General features: G+C 30.9%; 2 protein-coding genes across 2 annotated transcripts; one reads left to right on the top strand and one right to left on the bottom strand.

Annotated features, from left to right (window-relative positions):
- Positions 1-1,937: 1,937 nt before the first annotated feature.
- LOC108332056 (uncharacterized) lies at positions 1,938-6,851 on the bottom strand. Its single transcript, XM_017567160.2, has 8 exons — positions 6,469-6,851; positions 4,852-6,058; positions 4,649-4,739; positions 4,380-4,537; positions 4,241-4,292; positions 3,842-3,921; positions 3,624-3,717; positions 1,938-3,457 (listed from the first exon to the last, which is right to left on the bottom strand). Exons 2-8 carry the CDS (start codon positions 5,941-5,943, stop codon positions 2,925-2,927), a joined length of 2,100 nt encoding a protein of 699 aa, XP_017422649.1. The 5' UTR covers positions 5,944-6,058; positions 6,469-6,851; the 3' UTR covers positions 1,938-2,924.
- Positions 6,852-15,216: 8,365 nt separating this feature from the next.
- On the top strand, positions 15,217-15,786 carry LOC108330414 (uncharacterized). Its single transcript, XM_017564901.1, has 2 exons — positions 15,217-15,300; positions 15,442-15,786. Exons 1-2 carry the CDS (start codon positions 15,217-15,219, stop codon positions 15,784-15,786), a joined length of 429 nt encoding a protein of 142 aa, XP_017420390.1.
- Positions 15,787-16,246: the final 460 nt, after the last annotated feature.

The following is a 16,246-nucleotide window of genomic DNA, read 5'->3' as shown; positions in this document are numbered from 1 at the left end:
TGCACCAATGCTCTTTGGTGGGTAACACTGTCTACTACCATGGTTGGCTTAATCTCAAAAGGTTAAACTGTCACACATTAAAAAATTCAAAAGAATAACCAAATACACATCACACAGCCTTTCCAATTACCCAACTCATAAATTTCAAAATACAAACAGCTTTGATTAAGATTGCAGCAAACCCAAACACTGCCTCTAAATTAATCATTCATTTTTCCCCAATGGTTGTGTCACTGATTCGATTCCTTTCTTGGGTCTATTATCTGTTCATCATAATGTTCAGAACCATGTGCATTTGATTAGGCTTGCCTGTTTTTGCTTTTCTGTTTCTCCAATGACCTTCATTAATTCATCATCTTTTGTTTCTCTCTGCAAAGGCTTTGGTCTTTAAATGTATTAAGACGCTTTTTCTTCAATCACCATATCATGTTTTAGGCGCCTCTGTTCACTTTTTAAATATTATTTACCACAATTATAGACCATACAGAGTGTTCCAACATTACAAAACCCATTTTTCTTTTAATTCACAATTCAATATGTTTTTTTCAAGACAACATAAATATTCTTTCAAATAATGCTCCTATTTTTTACCAATTTTTAATCTTGTTCCATATATGATTCTATCTCATTGATTTTCCCTTTTGCAAGTTGCCCTTTTCTATCATGATATTCTTCACCAGGACATTGCTGGTTTTTTGCATAAGGATTCCAAATATGTGGTGTGTATCTATCTATTTTGTGCAACAAAAAGGTAAACAAGAGGTATAATAATCATTCATCATTGTACATACATAAAAAACAACCTAATTTTGTGCAATACCATTTTGTGTTGTTATATTGATAAAAAAAAAACCCTAAAAATAGAAACAGAAGACAAACCAAACACCAGCTTTAAGCAGTAGCGAATAAAGCCTACTAATCATTCGTAACAAAGATTAAAGTAATGATAAGTACCCTCCATGTGACCATCACACATTCTGTTTTCCCAATAACAAAGTATTTTACTTTTGAAATATCAAATGGCATTATAATATGCAGGAAGACAATATTGCATCAGCAATGTGTGGACATGTTCACGAATCGATGTCCTTGAACAGTTGAATGTGAAAATAGTGTACTTTTTTTGTAGTCACAACGTTGTCATTACGTGTTTCAATACTAATTAAACTAAGGATGATCACTCATACATCAAAATAGGAAGTGGAAAGCCACATTTGATTAAAAAGACTTGCTCTAACTCTTGAGCCACATAAGAGAACAGCAGTACAGAACTGAATTAAGCATAGACCTCATGTGAATGAGCAATCAAAACCAAAAGAGGGTTATAATTTGAGCGCAGGACAAAGCAACGCGTTAGTGCAACTGTTCTTTGACAAGGGACAAAGTAACCATCAGTCACTTCAAAATCTATTGGCTACAACTTTTGTGACTTATTCCCCTCAAGTCCCTTCACTAAAGTAGATATGATTAATTAAACTTTCGTCGTGGCAATGCTAGAGTCTAACAATCATGATTCTGGCCTTTCGGTTTGATGATGATGCAGTGAGTATTTCTCAAGAAAAAAAGTTTATCTTTTCTTCATCTCTAAGGTCTCCATTTATTCAGATTTTTATGTAACTGATCATCAGAATTTATTTTAACCACAGATTTTACATTGGAAGTGCGTACGTGTAAAGTCGATTGTGATGTTTGAAACATCAATACAAGTGTTTGAAAACTAGTTGTGAACTGAGACATCAAAGATGTGAAAATTATAAGCATTACCTTCTAAGATTCATATATCCTAGACGTATAACAAAACATGTGTACCAACAAAACATGTGTACCAACAGCGGTGAGTTCTGTGTCATCGTTACATCATTGCAAAATTTGAAGTATAAACGCACTTCCAAAAATCTAAAAACACCACAGAAGGGGAAGTAAAAAGAAGCATCATAGAAAGAACTCGTGTTTAATTGTATTTCCACCAAGCCCACAAAATTTTACTTACATTGGTTACAAATGTACAAATCTGCCTACAGTAGAATGGAGATAGTATTGCGGTGTCAAATTAAAAAGGATAAGATAGTTGTAACTCAAAAAAAAAAAAATGATGTTAGTCTGAAATTGAGACCATATTCAGAATGTCTGTTAATAATAATAATAATAATTATGAGAAGTGCATCAGTTGCCAAAGACTCTGACAGTCAAGTAGAGCTGAAGCCACAAAACAGAAAGCAACTGGATTGGTTGTTCGTACTGTTTGTGTGATTGCAGCAACAGGCAGCCAAAAGCAGCTATTCGAACAGAAATGACCGCCACACACATTCTCACCACACTTGAAAGTATCATCCTCAGGCACATGAGGCCCTACCATGAGATGGACGGCAAAATTGGCAGACAAAGAGATTCATTTAGTTAGTCTTACCAATAGTAAAATCATCAACACCCCAGCAGCATTTTTATCATAGTGAGAGCTTGAGCCACTACCTCTTCAATCTCCTCCTCTCATTTTGGCAAAATAATAGCCCCACAATATATCAAAATAATATCTCATAGGCCCCCTCCCAACTTCCAACACATGACTTTGCATCTCTTTTAGGGGTCAGCAGATTCTTGGTCGCAAAACGCAAATTAACCCTGGGTGCCAGGACAAGCTAAAACTTGGCCATTACAACCACAATAGTGCCACAGCTTGTCATGAAACAATGAGCAATATGAATCCTCTGAAATCTTATAGGGGACCCTCCACAAGCCCATGTTCACAACTCATTGGAACTGCAATTACTGCTAAAGGTTTTTACCTCAACCTCGATACTGCCAAATTTAACATCGTTCATAAAATCTCTGAGCTGCATGGATTTTTCCAAGTACAATATGTCCAAGGAAAGGAATATGAATGAATCTTGATTCTACTTTCCAACATAGGAAAAGTCACTTCATTTTCAAACGGGTATAGGTAGCCCATAATTGTGGAATGCTTTTATCCTGCCATCCCAGCCAGCAGTGACAATGACCATACCCCACGCATGAGCAGATGAGGTACTCTTGCAAGAAGACTTCAAGAAATTGTATTCGGATTGGTGAATCAGTGATGTTTTCACCTTTGAGCTTGAAACAGGAAGCTTCTCCTCGGGCCAAGTTGCAGACCCCTTCGAAAAAGACTCCAAAACAAACTCTTGGCTCAGAGAGAAGGAAGCAGGTGGATTAAGTTGAATAACTTGAGATGATCCTTTATCCAACAAGTTCAACTGATGTTTATTTTCAATATTTTTAGATTTCAAACCATGCCAAGGTACTGCTACAGATGCATTTGAGCAAAACCGCTCACAAGATGTAATCTTCTTAGCTTTCACAGGATTAGAAGACTCTTCCTCACTAACATTCCATAGGTATACGTTAGAGTCCTCACATGCTGATAGAATATGTTTCCCATCAGAAGTAAACGATGCACATATTGGGCTCCCTGTGCTAAGGCCTGGAACAAAAATACAAAAGAATCTTAGTAACAGAATATAAAATGAAATAAAATTCAAATTAATACGAATTAAGTTTTTAGGAACTAAAAGAAAAACAGTTGCACAAATCTGCAGCAGATTGAAAAAATTGTCAATAAATATAGGAGTTGAGACAAAAGGCCATACTTTTGTACTTGCCAATCACATTAAGGCCGTCAAGGATTCTGACTTGTGAATCAGCACAGGAGACCATAACTTTGTTAGAGTCTTGTGGAAGAAACTGAAATAAATAATAGATAATCAGTTTACAACACAAAAAGTAAGCTTATATAGAAAACCAAACATTCATGAGAAAAAGTAAAATATGACCCAGTACAATAAACAAAAGACGGAAAGGAAAATACCCGAAACCCAGTAATCCCTCTGCCAAGAAGCTTCTTTTTACCAATTAAGCATAGTTGGGAATCTAACTGCAAGCGATTCTCTGGATCAAGCAAAAATGAAAATCAGAAGAGTTAAAGGCCAAATTCCAGTCCATATGGTTGTAATTGTAATATAAGCAATGAAATTCGTAACATGCCAACCATAACTTGATTGGCATTTCAAGGCATACAGAATCTTGACACAGCAGTAACAATAAATCAAACATTAAGAAATAAATAGACAGGAAGCATTTATAGTATCAAGTTTAGCACAATTTCAACATAAACTTCTTTACAATCATAAGGGAATCTACCAAATGACACCTTACTGGTTTAACCAGGGAAAATAAAATATTAAGATATATGTGAAAAAGAAGATACCTGATACATTGTAAAATCGACAATTGCCAGCCAAGGAGCCAATGATCCCTCCCTGTATAAAGAATATCTTCATCTTAAGATCATTTCCAATTTTGTCTATGTTTCTACAAAATTGAAATTGTTTTGAAGTAAATGTTACCTGCCCATCAGGCCGATAGCATACTGCAGTCACTATATCTTTGATACTAATCCAATCAACAACGTGACAATCAGAAATTGCCCAGATGCGCACTTTTCCATCTATAGATCCACTAATGAAATAGTTATCATCCACAGGATTGAATTGTATGCACGTCACTACAATGTATCAAACACAAACAAAGTGTGAGATAATTTATGAAGATGAAAAAAGTTAGGATGACGGCTCAAGAAGCCTGAAAAAAAAATAAGAATGCAGCAAAGGCACACCATAATTACTGTGTGAGAAAACCTTCAAGCAACGGTCATTATTCACTTGCCATAGTCGGACAGTTTTGTCAACTGAAGATGACAGAAGATACTGCATTCAAGAAGATGAAAAACCGAATCAATTCTCCAAACTTTTATCTCACCCAAGTGTATGGTGCTTAGTTTATTAAAAAAAAAAAACAGAATAAATGTCATTCACTCACATTATTGTTTGACCAAGAGAGATCCAAAACTTCACCTCTATGCCCATGAAATTCACGCAATGGTTTCTCCAACAACCGGAAGATCTTAGGAGGAAAAACTACACAAGCAGAATCTGATGTTTTTTTCAGGTTCTTCAGTTTGCTTATCTTTTCTTTATCAATAAATAGTGGTGTCAATTCAGAGAGATTATTCACAGTGAAATAAATGCAAGATGGATCAATTTCTGGAATATCAACTTCATTACATCTATCCTCCTCAACCACTTGCCACAAGCGCACAACCCCATCTTCACCACCACTAGCAAGATACTGCCCATCAGGACTGAACTTCATGGTCAAAATTGAACCTTCATGAGCTTTGATATCTTGCCTCATGTAAAGAGCTGAAAGTTCCTTCATTGGCTTCTTTGACTGACGGACCTTAACTTTCGGAAGCCTACACCCTGGCATTTCATCGAGGCCTTCTCCTCTTCCAAAATCACCTTCCCCATGACTATTAACCATGCATGATATTGACCGCAACTTCCTGAACCAACCCTTTGTCCTCCGAACAGAAGCATTGGCATCCGTTTCCCTAAAGCCATTCCCTGAATCCTTAGGCTCTGCCATAACCACCAATCGATCTGAATCCAGATCTCTTCCATCACTCATCTCCCTACTCTCCAGCCCCTCTTGATCCACATTACCCTCCAAATTCTCATTTCCACACGGCGAGTTATCCACTAAACCAAGCTCCTCTGAAGAATCCTCCCTATGCAAACAAGACATTGATGTCCGGCTTGAACAGAATTCTTCTTCCACAACACAATTTCGGGTCACAGCCCCACTAGTAAATTCAACTCTATCATTTCCCTCTTCACACAGAACACTACCCACATCTACTGAATTTTCAGTTCCTAGGGCAGTCAAATCCATGCTACTCAGTCCCATACTCTTCATAAACCTGCCCTTACGCTCTCTAACACTCCTTGGACTCCGAATCCACAATCCATAATCGAAAGCATTGGATACCCCTTCATCATCCGCTATAGACAAAACATCCTCTTGAGCATCGAAAAACCGACATTCATCGTCTTCGCTGAAGCTACCCATGATTCTCTGAATTCAACCCATGAGACCCCCCTCAAAGAAGCAACATTTTATACCCAAGGAATTTGTCAAAATCCAATTTTTTTCTCTCTCCAGACGAAGCCACCCAGATCATGAACTACGCATTAAAAAAAAAGCAGCACAGAAACCAATATTAGCCATAATAAACATTTCACTAAACCACACAACAAAGATGATAATAATTTAATAAAACAACAGATACCGAGAGATCCAACATAGATCCCAATCCACACCCATTTAACCTGGTCTTATTACATTCGACAACTGGGAATGTAAAGCGCAAACCGCTTTCGAGAAATCAAAAAATGAGAACTTTTTTTATGAAAAAGAAAACACAAATGAACCCACAAAAAAAGGGTATGTGGAAATTGCAAAACCCTTAGAATTTAAAACCCGACGAAGACAAGGGAATCAAAAGAGAAGAGAAATTGGCAGAAAAATAGTTGGAAGGAGACAACTTTTCAAGGAGAAACAGAAGGAGGAAGTAATAACGAAATATATGCTTACATGGGGTGTGTTGATGATGAGAATAAGATTGTATGTTGGGAAGTTGAGAGGGTTTAGACAGAGAAATGGTAGCACCCAAGTACTGCTTTGTGTTGCGATGAGACGATGGAGCAGCAGAATGTGCGAGCAGAGCCGAAAATACGAAGTGGAATATATATATGCGTGAATAATATGTTAAAGTGCAAAAAGCGAACAAGTCGGAGGGAGAAAACCCGTTTTGAGTGTAAAAAAATACGAGGGTTGAAAAGGGTAAAACAGGAAAATACGAGAGGTTCATCGGTTTTGGTGATGGTTATGGCTCAAGAAACGAGATTGGAGAAACACTGTTCAGACTTGTGTTGTGAGCGCGGAACGCAACATCCTCTCTCTCTCTTTCTTTCTTTCTCTCTCTGTGTTGTGCTACTCTTCGCTCTGTCTCATTCTCGTGTTAATGAATTTCGAAAAATTAAAACTTCAAAATAAAAAAAAAACACACAAAAAGACAATTCATGAAGCTTTTGCATCTCTCTGACCCAATAGTAAATAATTCTGCTTTTGCTAATCAGTAGTAATAAATAAATTATTTCAGGTGTAGTTAATTCTTGCTTTTGTCCAAGTTTTGAATTTAACAAAAGTAATGTCCTCATTCAAAAGTAAGTGTCGTGTTATTATTGTACAATTATAAACATGTCAACCTATCATCATTAACACACTTACTATATTTGTAATAAAACAATTGATAATAAGATTGGATTAGTGAAATCTATTGGTGTTGAGTGTCACTCAGTTAAGAAACTAAACTAAACTAAACATTCCTAAATATCACTAAGGTACTTGATTGAAAATGCATGAGTGAGAAACATAAAAAACATAGGAGAAAATAATGAAAAGCATAAAATGCGTATTGTTTGTAGGTTAAAAACGAAGAACTTTATCAAGGTTTCACATTTGGTAACAAACACATTCGCTATTAGTGGATGTGTTGAACGTGAGAAGATAGCAATGCTTTAGTCCAAAAACTCACTTTTTTTTTTTGCATATTTTCCAAAAAATCAAGATAATATTATCTCTATATCTTCTACCTTTAACGTTTATCTAAACTTAGCCAACGTATCTACCAAACATAGCAAATGGTTTATGATAACCAAATCGGTGTAAGATTTGTTTATTTTGATATTGAAACCAAATATAATCTTTTTTAAATATATATTTAATAAATATTGTTTTTCTATATCTCTTCACTTACTTATCATTAAATATATTCATATATAAGTTTTACTAAAAATATGATGAATACACTTCGTTCTTTTATAGACTCTTAAAAAGTATGTTGGTGGTAGAGGTGGGCAAATAGAACTGAACTGCACTGTATTACTAAAATCTGTACTGAACTAAAAACTAATTTGTCTAGAGTGAACTGAGCTATAAAACAGTTCAGACAAACTGAACTGAACTGTTTTTTGTTTTATCAAACTGGACTGAACTGAACTATACTAAATTGTACTAAACTGAACTACTAACTATACTAATTTTAAACTGAATTATACTAATTTTAAACTGAATTGTACTAGTTTTGAAACTAAATTGTACTAGTTTTTAAACTGAATAGTATAACAATACATGTTCTTTTTAATTAAAATTTATTTTAATATTTATTTTATTTTATTCATAAGTGTCTTACAAATAACTTTTTAATTATTTGATATTATTATTTTCTATTTTATTTATATTTCTTTTATTATTATATGTGTATGGAAATTATTTTATTATTTATTTATTTATTTTATTTTATTTTTTATTTTTTTATTTATATTTATTTTGTCATGAATATTATTTTACTTTTATATTTATTTTTTTAATTTTTTATTTATATTTTTTTGTTTTATATGTGTATATAATTTATTTTATCTTTTTATCTACTTATTTTATTTTAAAATAACTTTTTATTTATATTTATTTTGTTCTCTCGTAAAATTGTTTTATTAATCAATTATTTATTATTTTTATTTTATTATGTAAAAATTAAACTAATATTTATTAATTATTATAATATAATAAAAAATGATACTAGAAAAATTACTCTTAATAAACGTTTGTTAATTTTTTTGTCATTTGATATTTCTATAATATTAATTATTTTTGCTACATTACTATTTTTTTATGATATTTTATTATATATTCATTTAATAAAATTTAACGTTAAGAAATATATTTTAGTTTTAGCATGTAAAATACTATCATTTAAAAATAATAATATTGATATTTATTTTAAAATAAGTTGATTTTTAAAATAAATAGTTATTTTATTGTGTGCTTATATTTTAATATCATTAAAAGTTTTTTTAACATATTTTTACATATTTAATAATATGTTAAAGAATATAATATATTTAAAGTATTATTTTTTTTATATAGTCTTTTTTTATGATTTATATTACTTAATCATTTAATAAAATTAAATTTAAAAAAATATATTTTACTTTTATTACTTAAAATAATATTATTTAAAAAGTAATATATGTTTATTGATAAAAAAATATAAAAGTTTGTGATAAAAAAATTTTATCTTAAAAAATTTATTATTAATTTTTTATTTGAACGATTTCTTTTATTAATATTTTATTATTAAATAAAGTTTTCTTAGCGGAACAATTGAACGGAGAAAAGAGTAGATACAATTCTCACAATTAACTGAACCGAAACTGTTATAAGTTCAGTTTTTAAAAACTAAACCATAAAATAGTATACTGAAACTTTTAGTAAAAATGGATCAGTTTTTTTAAATATAATATAGTATAGTTAACTATAATACAGTACAAATGAGTTACTTTTGCCTAGTCCAAGTTGGCGGTGTTATTAAGATCAAAATACTTTTAACAAATTACTGTTCATTATACTATTGACGGAGTATTAAGCTTTGCACGCACCATTGATGAAAATTAATACAACAAGCACCGACCATTTTTTTTGTGCGGTATATTTTGTATTGTTAAATCAGTTATTATAAATTAAATTTAATTATTCTAACAGATGGATGTAAGGGATGCGTAATAAAAAAAAAAATACATTTGATATAAGTTTAATTTTCAGTGATACGGAGCTAGATCTCCTTCTGACTTTTATATTTAATTTACATGCTTGTCTTAAAAAGACAACAATTTTAAGATATATTGTTTATACAGATAAATATATTGTATTCATACAACTAAAAGTTGACACTGCAAACTATTAGATCTTATACCTTGTTTTCTCAACAAACTAGGAAAAATTATTCTCTAAAGCATTTGCCGTTTTATATTTTTTATTCATATTAACAAATATTATTACTTAAATTCAGTTACTAAAATGTAAACCTGAGTTTGGATTTTAAATCTTGATATACAATATCAAATTAATAGATATAGGAATATATTTCATTATTTTTATTCAACCAAAAAGTTTTTCCTTTCATATATAGTAAGGTTTTTTTTTTTTATTTCTCACAATACAAATATCATGTGCTATTAAATACGTGACTTTGAGACTATTTAAAATAATAAAAAAAATTACTTAAATCTAATAGACTAAACACTGATAAAGTATATCTAAAAAACATGTTGTAATGAATGAAAAATATAAAGCTTTTAGGTGGAAAACTGGTTAACCTACTCAGAATAAAAAGAAATGAGTGTAAAATCACGTAATATGTGTACAGACTAAATAAAGTGCATTGTTTTTAATAATAAAAAAATGTAATTGATTTATACTGCGATAGGTACATTCCCTTACATCAATGAATGACTTGTTTTGGTCATGGTCAGCTGAGTCCTAATCAGTTTAAAATTAAATTTGATGTTTTTTCAAGAAAGCATGATTTGTTTTCTGACCAAAATATTCGATTAATTATAGTGCACTATAGTGCTCACATAATGGTATACTCAGTCAAATTTTGACATAATCTTAAACAGAGTTTGATCATATAAAAGATAACTAACAAAACAAATGACCTAAACTTGCACCGAACATAGCACGATTCTTTGACCCGGAAATGTTTCAGTAACACCTACTTCATATTCTAGGGTTGTTTTTCTTTTGTCCTTTTTGTGTGTGAATTTTTTAGGGTTGAACTGATCGGTAAAAAGTGTATTATTGATTATTATTTATGGAAAGAATGAAGGAGCATGGAAGAGGAATTAGTCAACGGTCAGAAACGACCCATAAATTGTTTTTATTCTCTTTATAATTGAGAAACACTGTTGAAGCAAACATGGTTTCCTTGTCACCATTTTTTCCCAGCTCATCTAACCTTGTATTTAGCAGGGCATGGGCAAATTATGTCATGCCAAATTTACCCTTAGAAACGTCCTTTTATACCCAAAAGTACTTTATTTCTTCACGTAAAAAAATATAAAAATCACAGAATCTCCATGAAAATAGTATACTCATTATTCAACATTTGTACAATAATACTATTACATGCATCTATGTTTCCTTTGTAGAGTCTCAGTGTGTGAGCGTCATTTTAACGGTTGTTGAGATGTATATCTCAATCATGCTATGTACAACCCCACGATGGGACCTTAACTTTTTAAATTTTTAACTAATTTATGCTTTGATATATAATAATATGATTAGGGTTGTTGTTTTGTGTTGGCTACTCCCGAGAAATAGTGTGTTTGTATTCCCTTGGACGTGTTGTGGAGTGAGATAATGAATATAAAATAGAAGGTAGAGAGGTGTTGGATCCGATTGTTACACGAACAAAAGAAAACAAAAAACATCAAGGATTAAGAGATGTTATCATTAGGTTAAACTAATAATGTTCACCGTGTCACTACAATTAAGAGATGTAATGGGAAGTGAAGATTTTTATTTTTACTTCGTGTAAAAGGGGACAGCGACAAAAATCCACCAGCATATATATTTTGGGATAAGGATCGTACTTCGTCCTCAATATCCATCTATATTTTTTAATTTTTTTTATTGCCTGATTATAATTTTGGTCGTTTTCTTGAAATATTCTTTTTTTATGAGAATAAAAAAGGGAACAGGATATGGGAGATCATACTCTCCATCTTCTTGAATGTAATTGCCATCGTCATCTTTATGTGAAGCAATTATTACATGGATTAGGATAATGTAATTCACTTCATCTCCATCATATATATGATTATTTATCATCATAAATTAAAATATATATTAGTAATGAGAACACGTCCCATTTTGGTCCGTTCTTTAATTTATAAAAAATAGTTGATTGGCTCGACTTGCATAATAAATACGTGTTAATACTAGTGTAAAATAAGGTTTTAATATCTTGTGTTTGACATAAAATAATGATCAGTGGCATTTCTTATAAATAAAAGTTTAATTAAAATGTTGGAATTTAAACTTTTTTAACCTTAATTGGTTATTGAATGTCAGAAATTTTTAGTTTTCGTAAATTTTGTGAAAATCTTTAGTTATATACTTATGTATGATGTCAAATGTTCTAGTTTTAGATGTCAAAAGGTTATAAGACGTCGAAATATCATTTTTCAAACATTATATGTTAGTTAATTCATTAAAAATTTAAGTGGAAAGTTGAAAATTCATTCACTTTATCTTTGCTCGAAAACTTCTTCTTTGCTTAAACCTTTCTCGGACGAAGTTTTCAACGATCTACACATGTAATCTTTCTTTCATTTTATACAAATGCAAGTTGATTAACTATTTTATGTATGATTTTTGTTCGTTTTGATCAATTGGTTTTGTGCATAGGTACTCTTTGGAGCATAGACATGTTCTCCTTTCTTCCTCACTGGTGGCAACACTTTATTCAGACAAACCCACCTTCAAGAAGGTTAGTTTTTGTTTTCGTTTTGAAGAAGGTTGAACTTGTTATTATTGATACTGGTGAACTTGTTTGTTGTATTGTTGACATTGATATTGTTGAACTTGGTTTATACACATTATACATCCAAACTTAGGGTAAAATTGATAGTATATTCAAAACAACTCCAAATGACTTGAAATTTGTTTAAAGCACCAAAATATCATGAGAAGCTTCCACAAAAAAATTTAGATGAAAATTCAAAGTCTAAGTATGTGAAATATTTTTGCAAAGTTGGAAAAAACAAAAAAAAATGACGAAAAAGAGAAAACGACATTTTTCTATCAAAAATCGATATATAATATTGTCAAATCGGCCAACCGAAGCAAATATTAAGTTTGTTTAAAGATCTGTCACAATTGACTTTCCAAATAAATTTTATACTTCACAGTGATCCAAAGTAACGGCTCCTGGTTTTTTCCTTTGAATATGAGTTCTAAGGAGTGGAAAAAAAAATCCTCAACCAAAAATAATAACCATAACTTATCAAAACCAAAAATCATAAGTTAATACCACTACATTCACTATAACACCATTCACTTGTGATAGTTTTTGTTTATAATTTATATTTCATACTTCAGTTCCGGATATATAAAATGTCAAAACTGGACTACATTTGTTGGTTTTCTGATTTTTAAATCTCATAAAATTGTAAAATTGAATCACTATTTATTAAAACAAAAAATAGAGTTGATTAACATTGGAAAATGACAAAAAAGATTCCAAGGTCAATCAACATCGCTTTTTTTATTTCTAACATCAATTTAACGTCTTTCGATTGATGTCGATGTTGATGTCGATGTTCAAGGTTAAAAAACAACTAGATTAAATTTTTTTTTCACTAGTCTAACTTTGTAACTTATCTTACATAACATTTTATTTATGAATTTATAGGTTAGTTTATAGTCAATTTAAAAAATTATTTATTTTATAAATTATTATAAAATACTAGAATGTAGAATTTTAATAACTTATTTTTATTTAATTGAATTAATAAAAATAATAAATTTTATAAGTTTAAGTAATATTTTTAAATTTATAATTATATATAAGTTAGATTTTTAATTTACTTTATTTTTAATTATATAAGTTAAAATTATGATTTTTAATTACTATTTTTATAAGATTAATTTTTAGGTTTAATTAATATTTAATGAAATAGATAAAGCAAATAAATGAATCAAATTAATTATGAGACAATAAATACACAAATATAAGTTAAAATATAAAGTAATTTAAATAGGTCAATGCATTTAGTTCATTCATTCGAGTAGATTAAATTAAATTATAAAATATTTTACTTATTAAAAACTTAATCAAATTAATTTAATATATGAAGTCAATCCCATATCAACATTAACTTGCCTTAATACTCATAATTTAAAGATAATAATTTTTCTCTTACCAAAAAATAGTCAAATTTAAATTATTTAAAAATTTATGAAAAAACTCCCATTCAAGATAATAATTAATTTGTTTTTTTTTGTTTACCATCATAATTAGCACTCTTGATGAAATTGGAAGCATCTTCACAAGTTTTACTCTTGGAAACGAACTGGTTCTCAATTAATAACAATTAAAACTTTTGATATCAACCTTGCTTTGGGATTAAGAAAAGATGATAATTGTTTTAGGAAGTAAAACAAATAAACAGGGATTACGTGGTCATACATAAACCGACGATTAAGATTAAAGGATACTTAAACTGTAAAAATAGTCTGATAAAAAAATGATTACATCTTGGGGGCAATTGAAGTGAGATTAGGGTAGAAATTAAGGGGTGTGGTTGTCTCCTTGAGAAGAATACAAACCCTAGAAAGTCAAAAAGATGACATCCACTGCTTCCATTTAATCCAACAACTTACTTTCAATTACTTATTAACTCTTTTATTGTTGTTGTCTACTAGCCCTACACTATCCTTAATCTAGTACCCACCCGCGAATTTAATTAAAAGTGTTTGGTATCTGTCCTATTGGATATGCCTGATTAAGTCTAAGAACAACTGTAATTATGATAAAGCTTCGCAAAGAGTGCAGAAAAAGAGAGATAACTCAGAAAAAATGTTTATTTAATGGTCACTGTAGTTCACACAAAACATTAATGATTCAATGTTTCCACCTTTGTTCCTACCTAGTTTTAGGTTGCACAGGCTTAATCGACATGCCGACAAACCTTTCATGCAGTGTAATAATTAATCACCCCTTATTTCAAACCTAATTTTCTTATAATTAATCGTAATTCGTGACCCACTCATATCATGTTTCGATTGTAGCTTACCGACTACAGTGTTGCTCAATAAAAAACTCATTTTTTTTACTCTTGTTTAAATCATTGGTTGAAATTTAGAAAAGTGTTATTGTGTTTTTGTCAAACATAAATTTTAGGAAATGGTACTACCCATTCGACATTTAATCACCAATCTTTTGATCCCGAGCCTTCCAAAAATTACCTAATATTATTGATTCCTGAACTTTCTAAAAATAACAAGTAATGCTATTTTGTTACATATTGTTTCTACTGTAAAAAATTGTTAGAAATTTTGTGACTCAAACTTGGTTGAAAAAGTTAAATAAAAATGTATTCCTATTCTAATTTTTAGAAGAATTTTTATGTATTATTTAATTAATTAGGTTTAGTAGATATTTATCAAATCAGTTACAAATTCTGTAGTATAAATATTTATTGCTTATGCTCAATAAAATATATCAATTTCCCTTTCATTTTTTTGTCTCTTATACTTTAAAACCCAACAATTGGTATCAAGAACATAAAGAATCTTACGGGATCTATGATATAACTCACAAACACCTACAACCACAAAATAGCCACCACACATAAGATGGAATCTCAAACATCATTTACCACTGTTTCTGTGCCTGTATTTGATGGACTAAACTATTAAATGTGGGCTGTCAAAATGGAAGCATATCTAGATGCTAACGATGTGTGGGAAGCGGTAGAAGAGAACTACGGAGTGTCTCCCTTGCCAAATAATCCTACGGTCACTCAAATGAAAAATCACAAAGAAAAGAGGCTTTGAAAATCCAAAGCCAAATCAATTTTGTTCACAGCCGTATCTCCAGTCATTTTTAATAGAATAATGACGTTATAAACGACATATGAAATCTGAAAGTTTTTGAAGGAAGAATATGAAGGCAATGAGAGAATCAAAAGAATGCAAGCTTTGAATCTGGTTCGAGAACTTGAGATGCAGAAGATGAAAGATTCAGAGACTATTAAAAATTATGCGGACAAGCTTCTCGGCATTGCAAACAAAATACGTCTTCTTGGTACTGAGATTTCTAATTCTCGAATTGTTCAAAAAATACTTGTAACAATTCTAGAAAGATATGAAGCCACATTGACATCCTTGAAGAACTCAAAAGATCTTTCTATTATTACCTTGACAAAACTTTTGACTGCACTTCAGGCTCCAGAACAAAGAAGACTCATGAGAGAAAAAGGTCATATTGAAGGGGCCAGCTAAATTTCTGAAAAAAAAAGGGTAAGTCAGTAAGTTTTAACCACAAAAATGATAGTAAATCCTCTCATGTTTTCCCACAATGTCCTTTTTGTAAGAAAAACAATCATCCACATACAAAGTGTGGGTGGATGCCAGATGTGAAATGCCATAATTGTGGACAATTAGGGCATGTGGAAAAAATCTGCAAGTCATCAAAAACACAAGAGAATGTACAAGCTGTTGTTGAAGAGGGTGAAGAAGAAGAATTTTTTGTTGTTTCTAGCTTTGCTACTACAAGATCAACAGAAAGTTGACTAATTGATAGTGGTTGCACGAACCACATGACTTATGATCGAGAATTATTCAAAGATCTTGATGTAACCTACAACACAAATGTCAGAATTGGAAATGGAGCAAAAATAGCAGTGAAGGGCAAAGGAACCATTGCGATCAAAGGTTGCACAGGTTTGAAATTAATTACTGA

The sequence above is a fragment of the Vigna angularis genome, chromosome 4, assembly GCF_016808095.1.
Source record: "Vigna angularis cultivar LongXiaoDou No.4 chromosome 4, ASM1680809v1, whole genome shotgun sequence".
NCBI classification, from domain to species: domain Eukaryota; kingdom Viridiplantae; phylum Streptophyta; class Magnoliopsida; order Fabales; family Fabaceae; genus Vigna; species Vigna angularis.
This window is presented reverse-complemented; position numbering and strand designations above follow the sequence as displayed.